General features: G+C 28.2%; 1 protein-coding gene across 1 annotated transcript in view; it reads right to left on the bottom strand.

The window, feature by feature from the left end:
- Positions 1 to 205: 205 nt before the first annotated feature.
- Positions 206 to 16,856, bottom strand: part of LOC136973146 (collagen alpha-1(XXIII) chain-like) — a 73,139-nt gene continuing 56,488 nt past the window's right edge. The window contains exons 3-6 of the mRNA XM_067267842.1: positions 3,709 to 3,761; positions 557 to 592; positions 412 to 447; positions 206 to 308 (exon numbers count right to left, since the gene is read on the bottom strand). Coding sequence (XP_067123943.1) covers positions 249 to 308; positions 412 to 447; positions 557 to 592; positions 3,709 to 3,761 — 185 coding nt within the window. The 3' untranslated portion in view covers positions 206 to 248. The remainder of the gene's footprint in view (positions 309 to 411; positions 448 to 556; positions 593 to 3,708; positions 3,762 to 16,856) is intronic.

Genomic DNA, 16,856 nt, shown 5'->3' with positions numbered 1-16,856 from the left:
ATAAACAAAGCAATGTATGAATATTTAAAATAATAAAAAGCTATGCTAAAAGTAACAAATTTGAAAGCTATGCTTAAAGATAATTTATAAATGCTTAATTCAGAAAGCTAAACATGCAAAAGTAAAACTTACTTTTAAGCCTTTTGCACCAGGCATACCAGGCAGGCCCATAGGTCCCTATTTTAGCAACATGCATTGTAATCTCTATACTAAAGCATACAACATTCCAAAAAACATGTCAAAATATATCATGCATGATGAATAGATTCTGTGATGCTAAATGGTTGGGTCATTATTAAAGAAAATTTCTGCATTTACAACAACAAAATTTATTTTCAAAAATATTTTACTTTGAAGCATTCATATATATTGGAAAGGAAATAGAGTGTCAGACAGAAAAATAAACCTTACCGGATCACCTTTTGGCCCATCAATACCAATTGCTCCCTTAAAAAAAAAAGAAGACAGAAAAGTTAGTTTGAAAATTAAATTTATTATATATAATTTCATTTGGTATAGAATTTATTATTATATTTTCGAATTCTGTTATACTTACTGGAAATCCTGGTTTACCTGGAGGTCCAATTGGTCCCTGTTTGAGGTAATAAAACATTCATAAATTTTAAAAGTATTAGATTTAAATTTATTAATAATTATAATCATTAAACTAAATTCTAACAGTTTAACCTCCCAGAGCTGTTAAATATTAAGTTTAAATATCATGTCTGTAGTGAGTATTGCACATTGGAAACATGAAGATATTGCATACTGCAATCTTTATAACTTTTATGTCATAATATAGGCCATTTTCATTTACAATCTTTTGCCATCTTTTGAGTAACTCTGTAATTCCTTACTCAAAAAAACTTACTGTCTTTACAAAAAACTGCTCAAAGTTCTGTTTTGATGCTTTCCTCTGAAAAAATACACTGTCCATTTAAAGAATTTTGAAGGAAATAAAACAGGTGGTAATCAGAAGGGATAATATCTGGTGAGTATGAAAGATGTGGAAAGACCTCCCAGAACAGCTCCAATAATTTTTGCCATATTTGCAAGGATGAGTGAAATCTGACATTGTCACAATAAATGATGCCCTTCCAGTTTACCAATTTCAGATGCTTCTCGTAGATAGCTGTATCCAATTTGTCAGTTGGCCAAAATACAGATCTGAATTGATTGATCTGTTCTTCAGAAGCAGCTCATAGAACACAACACCCTTCCAGTCCCTTTATGATCTTGCATTGGGTGGAGCACTGACTTTAATGTGGTTTGTGGTGGTTCACCATTCAGTCTCCATGGTTGTTTGTGCTTTACATCTTGTCCGTGGTTTGTCTGTGGTCTGCGGAACGTGGGTGCTCCATGAAGCCACTTCAAGTGTTCCGTGAAAAAATCAAATATACAATTAAAAATTGTTGCAAACAAAAAATCAATACAATGTAAAATAATTTTTGTATGGAAATGTAATCAGCAAATGCCAATAATGTCATATACTAGACCGAGATGTGCTCTTGATTTCAAAAAGGTTTGCCACCTCCTGTATTAAAGCTGACGTATTGTAAATTTTCTGCAGAAAAAAATGTCAAAGTTTAGTGTTCTTCAACTTCAAAAAGATTGAGAACCACGTCTTTACATTATTGTACATGATCTATTTTCATTGCCCATTATCATCTGCTTCAGAAATGAATTTCTCTTCATACTTTCTTAGTGAATCACTGATGGAAATGCATTCTAAGCAGTTTGCTTCAGACAGTTCATGTGGAACCCAAACATTGATCTTGCTAACATAGCAAACTTGATGTAGATGTTTTCCTTGCTCAATTTCAATATTTGGAGAATGCTTGCAATCTCCCATGTCATATAGTATGGAGAGGGGAGTAGTGCCAATTAGCTTCTTCGTTTTGTCAGTGCCAATCTCTAGTGGCTGGCCTGAGCATGGTGTATCTTGGACAGAACAAAATCTCACAAACTATTTCTGGCACACATGTTTCAAGGCATCTTTATCATACATTGCATATATATTTTTATAGGTTTATACTGTGTTTTTGCCTTTTTTTAAAAAAAAGCATAATATGCTGAAAATGTTTTGTTTATCCATATTTCAATTGACAACACACAAAACACAACCAATTTTTATTCTTTTTTGTAAGATTGAAATGCCAATTTCAAACAGTTACAAGCTTAAACATCTGAATCCCATTATATATATTAAAGCCAAATGATTGCTGAATTACAAAATAATGATTATGATTACTAAAGTCAAGCTTTCAAAATTTGAAATTAAGTTTGTTACTTTTCATAATGTCTATCACCATTTATCAACAAAAACTGCATGGACTTATTCTTCTTTGTATGCCATATCAGATTCCTGATGTCAGCGAACACCTGGCATAGGTTAGTAAGTAGTTAGTAATGCGCCGAGGGAAGTTACATCCAGAGTGGTTTCCCGTTGCCTTCTCTGGGGCGTGATGTTACGCGAGGAGAAATGCCTTCCGAGAGGTCTTGTAAGGGAAACTGGCCCCTATTCAGGTGTTACAAACGTGGAGAAAACTCCACGTGGCCAGCCAGTCCGAGCATGGTACAAACCCGCAACCGAACTCCCGGTGTTTAGTGACAGAACCGCTCAGCTACTGGTGAGCATGGACTTATTGGTAATCCTATAATGCATAAATTAATATGACCATATTTCTATAATACAGTAGAGAGTCGTTAATCCGAATCAATTGGGGACTGGGGTTGTTCGGATAACCGATTATGTATGAAAAAATATATTAACCTGTCCGATGTTCAAATTTTTCTCCATTGCGTGTCACTTTGTGTTAAATTTTCATTGATTCTAAGCCTAACGAAAATTTTTATAATAATAATCGAGGCTATTGTATCGTTAAAAATTATTTCTTTATTTTGTACAAACAAAATAAATATATTGAAGAATATAAAAACATGAAAATTATACTTTAGAAGTAAATCTAGTATCCAAAACGTTCGATTCAGCACAACACAGTCTGACTGAAAATCATTCGGATAACCGGGGTTCAGATTAACGACTCTCTACTGTATTTTATACCATTGTTATTATATAATCATTTATAATATATATATTTTTTAAACAAAACATTACATATCATAGGAGCTGTCCATTAATTACAATTAGTTTTTGAGACCATTTTCGATCAGTCTCCTTCATCCCTGTTGTGTATAATAATATATTTTTCTGTCCCTTCCCTTCCCTTAAGGTGTTCACATAATTTATGGATTATTTATATCATAAATTATATAAATGTTGTTTTAATACTTGTAAACAAAACATTGAAGTTATAAATTACTGTTAAAATAAATATCTATTAAGTGTATGTAATGATTATTGAACCGGTTATTACGTTGTGTTCATTCTCCATTTAATTCCAAGCAGGATTGTTCAATTATTTACAATTAAATCCAATGTCTACAGAAAATCAACACAGTTAAATATTTAATATAATTTTTCATATAATTATATTAAATACATAATTGTGATATAGAAAATATAGATCAAATAATACTTTTTATAAAGTATTTGATCTATACATATACTTTCTATAAATATTTCAAATAAAATGATCAAGAAAATGGAATTTGTTATTTATAAATTTAAATATATTTGTTCTATAAAGTAACCTATAATGTTAATAATAAAATAACCTATATTAATTTAATTTAAAATCAACTTACTGGAGAACCGGGTTCACCTTTACTTCCTCTTTTTCCCCTTTTACCTCGAGGTCCTAAAATTGATTAAAAAATAATAAATTATAAATTTAGGCTGTTTTAAGAATAAAAAAAACAATTTTGATTATTTACTTTTAAAATAATTGCCAATTAGATCTATCTGAATATTAATGAAGTAAATATTCATATTGTTAATCTTGCAGAAATTAGTTTAGGCTTCTATTTACAGTAATTGATGTATAAAGTACATGTAAATAAAGTAAATGGAATGCAGATTGCTTATGAACATCTGATTGATGAATGTAACAGATGCCATGCTGTACCTAGGTATTTGTTTATAAAATGACAATATTTACCGAGATCAGTAACAAGCTAACAGAATAATTTATCAGTGACATTAATATCCTTTATTTAGCTTTTCAATAAATTTACCACAGAAATATTTTTTGAATATATTTAAAAATTGAAAATTATCTTTCTTATTTACAATAAGTTTTTGTTTTTACAACAGTGGAACTCATTCAAAAAATAAATTGATTTAAGTGTAAGACTTATTTTATATAATGTATTTAACAATATACAAATAGTAGTTTAAAAACTACAATTAATTGATTACTAAAGTCTTTTTTAAATTAATGGTAATGAATAAATAATAATAAATACTTTATACATGGTTTATTGTTGTTCAAATAATCTAATTAAATATCTAGTTTTCTAAAAGTAACTTTTACTCAAAACACTATGCGTGCAAGTTAAAAACTGTCTAGTGTACAGGCAGTTTTTAACTAGCCTGTATACTGTAGCCTGCATACTGTAGCCTGTATGCATTTTTAGACAAACTTAAAATTAAAAAATCTTGCGAAAAAAAAATGTTTAGAACTTTATGTTGACAATTATGTTGACAATTATGCCACAATAATTTTAATTGTAAGGTCTTACAATTAAAATGCCTTACAATTACAAACCTCTAGGTTTTTAATTGGCATAGTTAAGAAATTTTCTTTCTCAATGCTCAAAGCAAATTGTCACATGTTAATATGTTAAGACTGAGTTTCAAGGATGCCACACTACAAATGCTCAGCTGCTTAGGTGGCAGGCAGCTAAGTGTGCAGGCCCATTTCATATGAAACAAACTATGTCATTGTCTTGTTACTTAGCTGCTTGTCACTTAGAAGCATGCCAGGCTCCTGCCAATATTCTGTAAATGATTTTAAAACTCACATTAGTTTATTAATTTTTATAACGCAGATATATGGAATAAAACATTTAAAAAAAACAATATTAATTAACATTTAACATGAACATTTTTTAAACAGCATTAATAGTTTTCAATTTCAATTACCAAATGGGAGGAGCCTCCAAACCCACACGTGGTAAGAATATCCTTATATATTCGCTGGGTTAAATTCAAGTAAAAACCAATATAATGAAATAATAATAAATTATTAAACATGAATAATAAATTTAATGAATTCTATTATAAAATTATCATTAATTTGTAAAAAAATATCCGTCAACGAGTTGCTTAACTTTCCCGGCAACATTTAAAATTTAAAATAAACCGCCATCTGTTATGATATTTTATTTTTAAAAAGTTTTATATTTTTAATTATTATAAAATGGCAAAAGGCTTAATTTTGAGGGTAGGGATGGGTTTTATAAAAAAATTGTAAATGCTAATAACGAGTAAAATCGTCATTAAGTCCGACACTAATCGAAATATGACACACGACCCCCTCTATTTCCAACCCCTTCGACCTTTAACCAACAAAATTTTATAGCATCAATTCACCTAACACACAAACCGTCCTGCAAAATTTCAGAAAATTTTCTACAAAAACAAGAGTTATTAAGCTTCAAAGAGGGTGAACAAAATCGTGCTCCTCCCCCCACACACACATCCATACACATAGTAAAAAAAACACCCGAAATTTTTTGCATTTCTAGAGGTTTCAAGGTCCCCTGAATCCAAAAATGTAAAATAATCTTGGGGACAATTTTTTACACTTTCCCTTTGTTATAATAACAAAGCCGGGAAAATAAAAAAGATAATAATAATCGTTATATAAATTATATATAAATATTTTGTATACAAGAATATTGTTACAGAAATTTTTTAAAACTTTTAAGAATCCTATCATTCTTATGTAAAGTATTTTAAAAAGTAATCTTTGTCAATAGTCGCTCACTAAATATCCACGTAATCTATTTAGCTATATACTATAAAATATTATTTAACAGATTAATAAATCGACCTGTAACGATAAAGCTTCTGTTTATCGTTACAAGCAATTCGGGTGGAATTCGAACCCGATCCTTATAATTCTTTTTGCTAGTTTAAAATATAGCGTTTCCACTTTGTTCATTTTGAACGAATCTATGCCATTGCGGGTATAGCTCAAAATTGGCAATGTTGAAGCAATTCGTCATATAAACAAAAAATTTTAAATAATCACTTTTAAGTAAAATAAAACGTAAAAATTAGCTATATTTTGATACAAATTTCAAAATACGCTTATTTTAAAAACACTATTTTCACTTTGTAAGTACAAAGAGAACCTTTTTTCATGCCCACTATTGTCGGGTCCACAGCGGAGACAAGGACTTATTCAAGATAGATCGCTTATGAATTTTGTGCCATTGGTACCAAAGTTGAAGAATAAAAATAATTTTTATCCTTCAACTTTGGGATGACACCACTTAAAATATTATTGGATACAAAACGGATTCCGATTCCATAGCGTTGGCATTCATGGGGTCCCCAAGAATGGCAAGCTGCCGCAGTTGGTGCTTCGATCACCCGGTTGTCAAAGGACATGCCCAATTTATCTGAGTTAACCACTCAATAAAATTTCTGAACCAATCCAAACTTTAACCAGAGTACTCCAGAAGATTTTAACTGGTATTTTAACAACTTCCATCAAAACAGATATGCTCCATGAGATAATAAATTCTTAGACTTGAAATTCTGGAGTAATCAGCTTTCAGATTAAATTCATGCCGCTAAATTCAAATTAAATTCAATCTACCGCTTTGGGATGTCCGAGATCGAATATGGGTGGAATACCCCAAAAAATTTTTATAGGCATTTTGTTCCAGTCATATCGGGCTCCGTCCCTCATCTCAAATGAATGGTCGAGCGGCTAAGGTGGCACCCTATCGCTCTGGAGAATTCGTAATCGAATCTGCACGGGACTAAAAATCCCAAGAATTCTTCGAGGATAGTCCATCTAGATACGTTGGGCCCGTTTCTCACACAGTCGTCCCATTGTGGACCTAGCTGAACTCATGATGGGCATGGAAAAAAGGCCCTCTTAGTTCTGACAGGACGAAAAGAACAATATTTTAAATGAAAATAGTATATAAACTGCGGATTTAAAAAAAAAAAAAAATTATTTGAACCGCATTTCATCCGCGAACCCTTCTTCAAATATATCATTTAAAGATTTAAATGCTTTTGTAAAGTTAGAGAGAAAAGTTCAGCAATTGTACTTAAACAAACACTGCTGGAAATCAAGATTCACACTCGACTATTTAAATCCCACACCGCCACAAGAGATAATTACACTTTCAGAACAAATTGTTTACTAAAGACTACTAACTTAATTTTCATTTAAACATTTGAAGAATTACAGATTGTAAATGTCATATTTTATATGAACAGCGTTCAATTAAAGCACCGTTGTTCATTTATGAATTTATTTTTAACTAATAGGCTATAACAAATTAATTTAAACGATAATTAAAGCGATTAAAAAGTTGTTATCAGAAGTCTTTTATTTGTTTTATCTCTCTACTTTTTGCAATATTTGCAATCTAGTTTTGCATAATTTACAATGTTAAGCAGCAAAAATAAGATATTGTTTTAAAATTGAATAATAATTTTATGTATTTTGAGACAATTTGACTTAGTTTCTAGATAATATTTATATATCTTATCAATGTAATACATTCACTATTAATGGATACCAAATACGCCCATGAAGTGTATAAAACTACTGAACTTGGTCATGGGTTTGCACCTCGCCAATGAGCTGGCCAAATGGAGTTTTCCAGGTTTTTTTCCACCTTAGTAACCTCTAAATAGGAGCCAGTTTCTAATAAAAGGCCTCCCGGGAGGTAGATCGCCCGTATAATACAACCTAAAACCGAATAGTAGTTGGTCATGGAATCACGTCTGACAGGTTGGCCACGTGTTTTTTTGGGGGGGGGGGGTTTCTTCACGTGTTTAACACCTAAATAGCGTCCAGTTTTCTATTGGAAGTCCTCCCGGGAGACACTCCCCTTAGCAGATCTCTCGTGTTGCGTTGCCTTATCCTATCACTCCCCTTCATTCACCATTATTGAAAAACGACTTTACAAGCATATACATTTAATATGTACAGTACCATGTATGGTGCCCACATCAATTCTTTCATTGATTATTATTAACGTATCTAATCTACCTTACAATATTAGTAACAGAAAATAGGGAGTTAATATAAATATATTTAGATACAGTATTTTCATATTATATTTGCAAGTTTAAATAATAATTAAATAAATAAATAAATAAATATTTTTAAACTTTGAATTCATTCCAATGGGGGGGGGGAAGTGATTAAAGTTTTTAGAGTTTGAAATTTAAAAAAAGTTTGGTCTAAGACAATTTTAGCATTAAGTATTTTTGAAATTTAATCAACCGATTGTTTGATTTATTATCTTTCTGTTTTAGTTTTGATTCTTTGTTTACGAACCTTAAGCAGATTCATTCGATTAAAAACAAAGAATAAAGGAAAAAAATATATATAGGGAAAATTCATCAGAATTAATTTTCTGGCTCAGTTCAGAGAATACTAAAAATATAATCGTATTACTAGAATCTGATTTAATTTACTTCAATGGAATTAATTTAATTTTGAAATGAAAATACTAAAAAAAAGGCCCAGCTTTTTTTTAAAAAAAGACATAATTAAACCGTTAGACAGATACAAATTATTATCGTTATCATATTTTTCTTTTAAATTTTTCAATTTATTATTATTATTCATAAGTGTATATATATATATATATATATATATATTATATAAATTTTAATTTAAAATATTCTAATTAAAATGAATAGAAAGATTTAAATAAGAATGCTCTTATTACAATTGATTTTTTTCTAAAATTTAAGTTAATTCTTCAGAAGTCAATTACTGTAAATCATATTTTTGTTGAAAAATTATTACAATTAAAAAAAATTTTTTAAATTAATTTTCTAAGTTTTTTTTTTTAATGTTTATCGTTATTGCTATTTTATAAAAAATCTGTAAATTTTTTTGTCTGAATTCTCGTATAATTCTAAACATTTTAATACAAATTATTCTCTGTTATATTATTAATTTAACAGAAATATATTAATAGATTATTATATAGTAAAATTGTTTCGATAATATACGTAAATTTTATTAGTACAGTATATCATTTTATCAAGATATTTTAGCTTTTGACACACGCAATATCATTGCCTTGGGCACTCATTAGTTTGACTATCCCAGGGGTAGTCATATAAGCAACCAACTCTTATTAACTAAAATTGTTTAATTTCAAATTTCTAAAAGTTTTCTCGAATTTAGAATATATATAAAATAATTTAATATAAATTATTTAATAATACAATTTTTTTATTTTGAGTTTTATAACATTAAAAAAAAAAAAGAAAACAAAACAACACGTCTCAGGTGTTATATTTATAATTTAAATACCGGTATTTTAGTTAAATAAATTATTTAAATTATTGATTTAATTTTTGATTCGCTAGAATTACTTTTTCACTTGACATTTTTATGTTTATTATGCTAGTAGGGTAATTAGAGGGACCGAATTAGAACGTGCGAACACGGCTGTGTATTTGTCACGTTCAAATTTTTATCCTGTACTTCGTTATTTCTTTCTTTATTTAAGCCCCTTGCACTCCCTTATGCGGTGTAGCATGTATTTATTTCCCCTAATTCTTTTATTTCTCTCACATCCTTGTAACAGATATTTCTTTCTCTTACGGTAGGTATTTGCACGATATTGATTTCTGTACTAAAGAGAAGTTTCTTAGCTGAAATAATTAGTTTAATTTATGTGTGAAAAAAGTAATATTAATAAAAATGTTGCTTAGAATTCTTTATTATTATTCAATTAATAATGACAAACGTATAAATTATTAAATAGATGAAGTGGCGAAGAATATTGAAGGGATGTTCATAACACTTTGAAGATGAATGATGTATTAAAATGTTTCGATATGTAATTATCGTTATGTTTACAACTAAATGCTTAATTAGACGTGAACTAATACTTTAAATGTAGTCTACTGCTGAAAAGCGAAATTTTCTGTTTATTACAGCGATATAATTTAAACGGATAATTTAATTTCTTCGCTAGTATTAACGTTGAAACATAAATCAAATACGGTATAAAATAAAAGCCATTTCTAATCTAAAAATTTCTTTTATTAATCATCCAGAGTGATAGTAAGTAGTGATCAAATAGCCACTTTTTTCCTTCATACTCAAATAATTGTATGCGGTAATATAACTGATATTAAGGGGGGGGGTCGAATTAGAACGTGCAAATCTACATTTACCCTCTACCACTGGATGTAGCTGCTAGCACTGCGGATAAGTTACATGTGTATAAGTGCATTTACTATATTAAAACATTCTTCCTGTACGTATTTGATTTTTCTTCATTTATTTATTTACAAAACTAAGAGACCCCCCGACTCTCTAAATGGTTTTAATATACATTTTTACAATAAAGTATACGCCAGGAAAGAAATTATCCATTGAAAAAGAAATGCATAAGACTATAATTATAATATTCTTTTGTGCAATGATTAAAGAAAGTAAATTGAAATTCAGTTGTTTTTACAAAATGGAGAGAGAGTAATAGAAAAATACTTTTAATCAGTTTATGTTTTCGAAAATACATTATTTAATCAATAATGCGAACTTTCTTTTAACTTAGACTTTATTTTTAGAAGAGCAAAACATCAATTAATGTAATTATGACATTAATTGGCAAATTGCTTTTAAGAAATTTTATATCAGAAGTAAATTATTTGTGGATAAATAATACATTATCGAAAACATTTACTGATTAAAAGTCGTTTTATTTATTTAATGATAAATTTCTTTTTCTTTTACTTTCAATAATTACTTTTAAATGCAATAATATAGATGCTGATGCTGATAGAAAAGTAAATAAGTAAATGACATCTGGTTTAACTTAAATATATATGTATATATACATTAAAAATAAATAGAAATATATATATTTAAATACATATAATGCAAATTACAATACATAACACAATATTTTGTGTGTATGTTAAACATTATATATGTATATACTACATATCTCATACACACACCATCGATCTGGGGCCCTAGAAATGATAAATTTAGTAAACCCACCTGCCATACATCCTATATTTAAATACTGGATATGTTTTTAAAAAAATATACCTTTAATTTGTAGTAGTAACACTTACTATAAAGCAATAACAAGTAATATACCGGTATATATTATATAATAAATGACTGTATTACTAGTTAGAGAGTCAACTGAAATTCACTTGTGATCCTAGGCAAATATCTCTTTTGCTTACGATATAATGTACCATTAATGTACAGGAACAGTATATCTACGTGCACATTGTACGTGTAGGCATAAGCTTACACGTATTGATATATATATGTATCAATATCACATTGTCCAATAGGTACTGTACGTCTAGGAATCCCGAGTCTGGGGGCCCAAAATTGGGAAAAATCGAAGCATTTTACCGTTGATTTATAAATAATTCTATAACTACAATTAGCCATTAGTAATTTATGAAGTCGTAAAATCATGCAGAGGCCCCCAATCTTCTGTGCCTAGATGCCAGGAAGGTCATAATCCGCCTCTGTACGTATGTATGTTTGCTATTACGTAAAACAAAGACTAAAGTTAGTTGATTTTATAGTTTTTATATATTAAAATTGAAACATAAATATATAAAAATTTGTTTGAAAAATAATTTTAGTCATTTGCAATATTTCAATACAAGTTTTCGAAATTTTATCGAAGCAGAAATATAAAATTTTCAAAACTTTATAGAAATATATAAAATATAAATTTAGCTGCGCTTGCATTTAAAACTGACAGACCTTTAGGCATTTTAAGAAACTAAGTAATGGCCATTATAGATGTATCTGAAGGCAAGAGAAAGTACAAATTTGTACAATCTTTTGACAATTATCAATCATTCGCCGGCGATATTTTTAAAGTTTCATCTTTCCATTTCGCTTTAGTCTTCTAGGCATTTCATATTTTATTTGCTAAACATTTTAAAATTGTCGAATATAACAAAAATAAGTATGTTTTTATACATATAATTAAGTAAACTACAAAAATATTCGACAAACTCAATGGACGATTCAGGGCAAATCTTGGGAGAGATTTTTAATTCGTGTAGACAATATATACAAGTTTTATCGCTTTAATAATTACTTAACAGCATTTAAAAAAAAATGTAACAAAATTTTTAAAAGTGATTATAAATAATAAAATATAAACATTTCATTCGAAAGAGATAATGAAGTTGGTGTTAACAATAAAAAAATCTCAAGGGTCGATCGCCCTTATCGCTCCTTTCTAGATCGATCCCTGGATCTAAAATTGGATTTATCTGGATATAAACTGAATCCATCAATTTTTTATATGAATTAATGATGATGCATCTAAATATTTTTACGTTATTTTGAACCATAAAGAAGAAGAAGAAAAAATTAAATTTTCCACCAAAGTTTCTCTCCAGCTGAGAACAATTTTGATTTTCTCATCTCAGGAACATATACAATTTCGTGTTTAAAATGTTTTTTCTTATTAATTTACACCTAAAAATATGTAGTTTCCTGTATAAAACGTGTACTATCTTCGAAATCTAATATCTTATTTAAAGCAACAATCTAAATTTTAAAATAATAAATCTTTAAAAATTAATATTAATGCTCATTTAATTAAACGGTAAATTGTTATTTATATTAAAATATTTTACCGTGAATTAATTTTAACATATATAAAAATTCGATTTTCTTTTTTTTTTTACGTTAAATTACACGTACATCCATATAATTATTTAGAATATAATACTTTTCTGGTCGTGTTACTTGTTATAAAAGTTTTTTTTAGTTTTTATTCCTGTTTTGCGAATGTAACAAATATTCTTCTGGTATAATTTAAGTAGTTAAAAAAAGACATTAATTCTATATTATAGGTTGGCAAATATCCAGTACCATCAAGCAGATATATAAATTTAAAAAATGAAAATACAAAAAAACATACCGAAAGAGCGGAGAATGCGATCACGAAATGATGGTTTTACTAACTCATAGTACACAAAGGAGATTCTTGAATTTGTCTGTTGCGTGCGGTTCAACCGGTGAGATATAAACACAAGGGACCTAACACTACCATGCCTGGCTGCTAATTTACTCTATCCCTATCATTAATTGGAAACGTTTATTTAACTCGACAACCCGGAGGGATTCTCTCTCTCTCTTAACGACCACACACGATGATATATACCCACTTTATAGTCCCACAAATGTATAACAAAACACTTTAATCAATTGTATACCGAAAATTTCATAGAAAACTATATATATGTATATAAGAAAAAAATAATATCGAATGTAAATTATACGACACGATCTCATCTCAATCGTAAAATTAATGATGCGGTTTGACTTTAGCATTGTCAGACATCGAACTGTTATCAACCATTCAAAAGGGGATTTTGTCATCATTATCTAATTAAAATAAGATTTAGTCGAATCTATAATTACCAAACTAATCTCCGGTGTAGAATTACATTTCTAAACTGATAATTGAGTTTTGCCAATATTAATTTAAATTAGTTGCAATAAGTTTGATTTTTATTATTTATATCACAGGAAGAATTCTGTTACTATTTTTAGAACGTGATAAGGTGTAAAGTTACACCCTGTTTAATCACCAAATTCTTTTTTTCTTTTCTGGAATACGAGGATTATTCTTGACGGAATGACAATTATATGAAGAGATTCGTGATGGATGTAACAACTTGTATGAATGAATTTTCTGATATTTCTTTGTCTTCTTCTTGTGTTTTTAATGAGAAATAGAAACTTAATTCTAGTTTCGTTCACCAGAAAGCGCTACCACCTCAAACAGAACAGTGTCTCGCATCTTTAATTTTATATTGGAGACGAAAGCAGTCACGATTCCAATTTTGTTCGTAATTACAAGTAAGCTTCAAACGAGAGAAGTAATAATACGTTACTGAAAATTAACTTTTGACGTTTACTAGAAAATGAAACTGTACGCTAAATGTCAGAACCATTTGAGAAATATATTACAGGAATTTAGATTTATTTATACATTTTTCAATTTTATCATAAATGAACATTATCCGTATTTAAATTCTTTAATGCATTATTTAAAATGGAAGATATATTTGAAATATTGATTTTAATAATATAAATATATATATATTATATATATATATATATATATTATTTTTTTTTCTTTTTTGCGGGGAAAAGAAAAAATGTTTGTTTGTCTATTCGTAGTTTTTCAACGAAACTTGATTTATAAAACATTAAAAAGATTAGAATATGATGTTCCTTGGTTTGTTTATTCGTTATATATTTACTATTATTATATAAATTTAATAAATTTTATAGCTATTTTCGTTAAAAAAAATATATATACATATATGCCACCAGTTCTTTAAAAATCTGTATATAAATCTTAATTGAAATAAACTTTTGATGTAATTGAATATTATTGATTATTTTAAAAAATATCACCTAAATATTTTAAAATTTAACGTATTTTATAATTATTTTATATATAACATTCATAAATAAAAAGTTTAAATTAATATTTTATATTACGTTTTTTGAAGTTTGATTTATTTTTAAATGCTTAAATTATGTATTTTTTAATCGTATTTAAACATATAAAATTCGGAATTTATAAAGTTTAGACCTCATTTAAATGCAAATTACACAAACACTACATGACAGTATATAAAAAATTAATTTTTTTTATGTATCAATTATTCAAGTATAATATAAATTTTATAAATTTCGAATTTATATGTTTAAATATGATTATTTTAAATACATTTTGTGTAAAAATAATATAAAAATTTAAATATAATTAAAAACCGAGTATAAATGCTTCAATTGAGCATTCTATAATTACAATTATAACTACTACTGAATTATTTAATGTCTTACAATTTTATAATATATTTTTAAATATCTTTGATATATAATTAATCAACACCAATACAGTATTAGCAATTTAATTTGTTCGTTTTATTATCTGATTAGTCTATTTACAGTATTTACTTTGTTATAAGCTATTGAAAATGCGTACAGTAGTACACTTTTATGGATTTTTCTCTTTATAAATTGGCTGTTAACTATTATGTCTGCGCGTAACCTCGTATTAAATACACAAACAAACTAGTTTCGTATATTTACAGAGTTAAAATTTCTCGTTTAATACCCAAGTCGGTGTGAAATGGCAGAGGATGAACGTAGCTTCGTCCAACTATGTTCTGATGATTAAACTGACTTCAATTTACTCTTATCGAGTATGTATACTCGGAAAAGAAAAATCCTTATCCAAACTAAACTTTTTAAAAGATTATTTTTCTCACGCCATTAACTTAATGTTGAAAATTTATTCGAAAATTCTGAAAGCTTTAAAGCGATCCCCGATGTTGAAAAGTTGGTTAATATCTAAATGCAACAGTGGAAGTTAAACGTAGTGATGTGAATTTTAAAATTCGATTTTTCTGCTACAAACTATAAATTCTTAAATGTTTTCATATATTTAAGTTGTTTACAATTTTTTAATAGAATAAAATAGAAATCAGTCAAGAAAAACGGCCAAGATATACTGTTTATATATGAAAGAAACGTTCGATTATTGTTTTAACATAGAATGAAAAGGAAGCAATTCATCTAATCGATCAGTAGGACGACAATCGTTGACAGACTTAGCTCGACAAGACATAAATGAAGAAAGCTAAACAAGATTACCTGCAACATTTCCTTTGGTTCTTACTTCTTTTTACAAAAGAGAAATCGAATGAGAGTCGATGGTGCCAATTCTGGTAACTAAACAACTCTTTATCGCTTCGACTTAAAAATTGATAAAACCATTTAAGAAAATACCAAATTAAAGGCATAAAAAAAAGAAATTTCTTCTTCTTCTTACCGGAAAATTTAACATTGCCAGTATTTATGCATGCAACTGTCAGCAATAAATTAAGTCGAAGTCACATGCAGAGCATACTAATGATACTGAACATCGAAACTAACAACAATGCATCATTGGAAATGGGAAGGATGTAGACATTCGTCGTAAGAACTACTGTTACAAGATGCTACAGTCCAAGCACGATGACATTTTTTTTGTATCAGTCGAGAACATTGAAGTAATGGCATCATTACGGCTTCTGATATTGCTGGACAGATTAGATTGAGTATTACAACAGCGATAACCTAGATAACATGTAAAAATCTATCTTAAACGTTAACTTGATTCATCGATAATTTTAAAAATATGTAAATTTATTTTTATTCTATTGACCATATTATATTATATGGTTCTGCTCTGTGGATATCATATATATATATATAAATTTCAATAGAGAAAATTAATATAAATATATATAAAGTAATGGATGTGTCATATGTAAATTTTAACACGGACATATTAGCGTTTTATTTTACGAGTGTTTAATAATATTAACATGATTCAATAACCATTAAAACGGGGGGATTTAACAGAGATAAATGGTTCTAAACCGACTTGTCGTGCTGTCGCGAGGGATTTATTACTTACTTTTCAATTTTATAATTTATTAAAATACCACAAATCATTTTAGAAATAGATCTTTATTTATACATAAATAACCTTTTAGTTCGGATGTAATAAATTGTTTTCTGAATAAGAAAAGATTCTTCGTAGATTTATAACATGTTTCGAAGTCACGAAGATGCTTTTAAAATTCATAACTCGGTTTAGAATTCGAAATTAAAAAGTTTTGTACCAGTAACACCTGTAGGAAATCTGTGATGTTTTAA

Source organism: Centruroides vittatus, unplaced genomic scaffold (assembly GCF_030686945.1).
Source record: "Centruroides vittatus isolate TY-2023 unplaced genomic scaffold, ASM3068694v2 contig_3092, whole genome shotgun sequence".
Classification (NCBI taxonomy): Eukaryota; Metazoa; Arthropoda; class Arachnida; order Scorpiones; family Buthidae; genus Centruroides; species Centruroides vittatus.
Note: the sequence above shows the minus strand (reverse complement) of the source record. Positions and strands in the feature narration are given on the sequence as shown.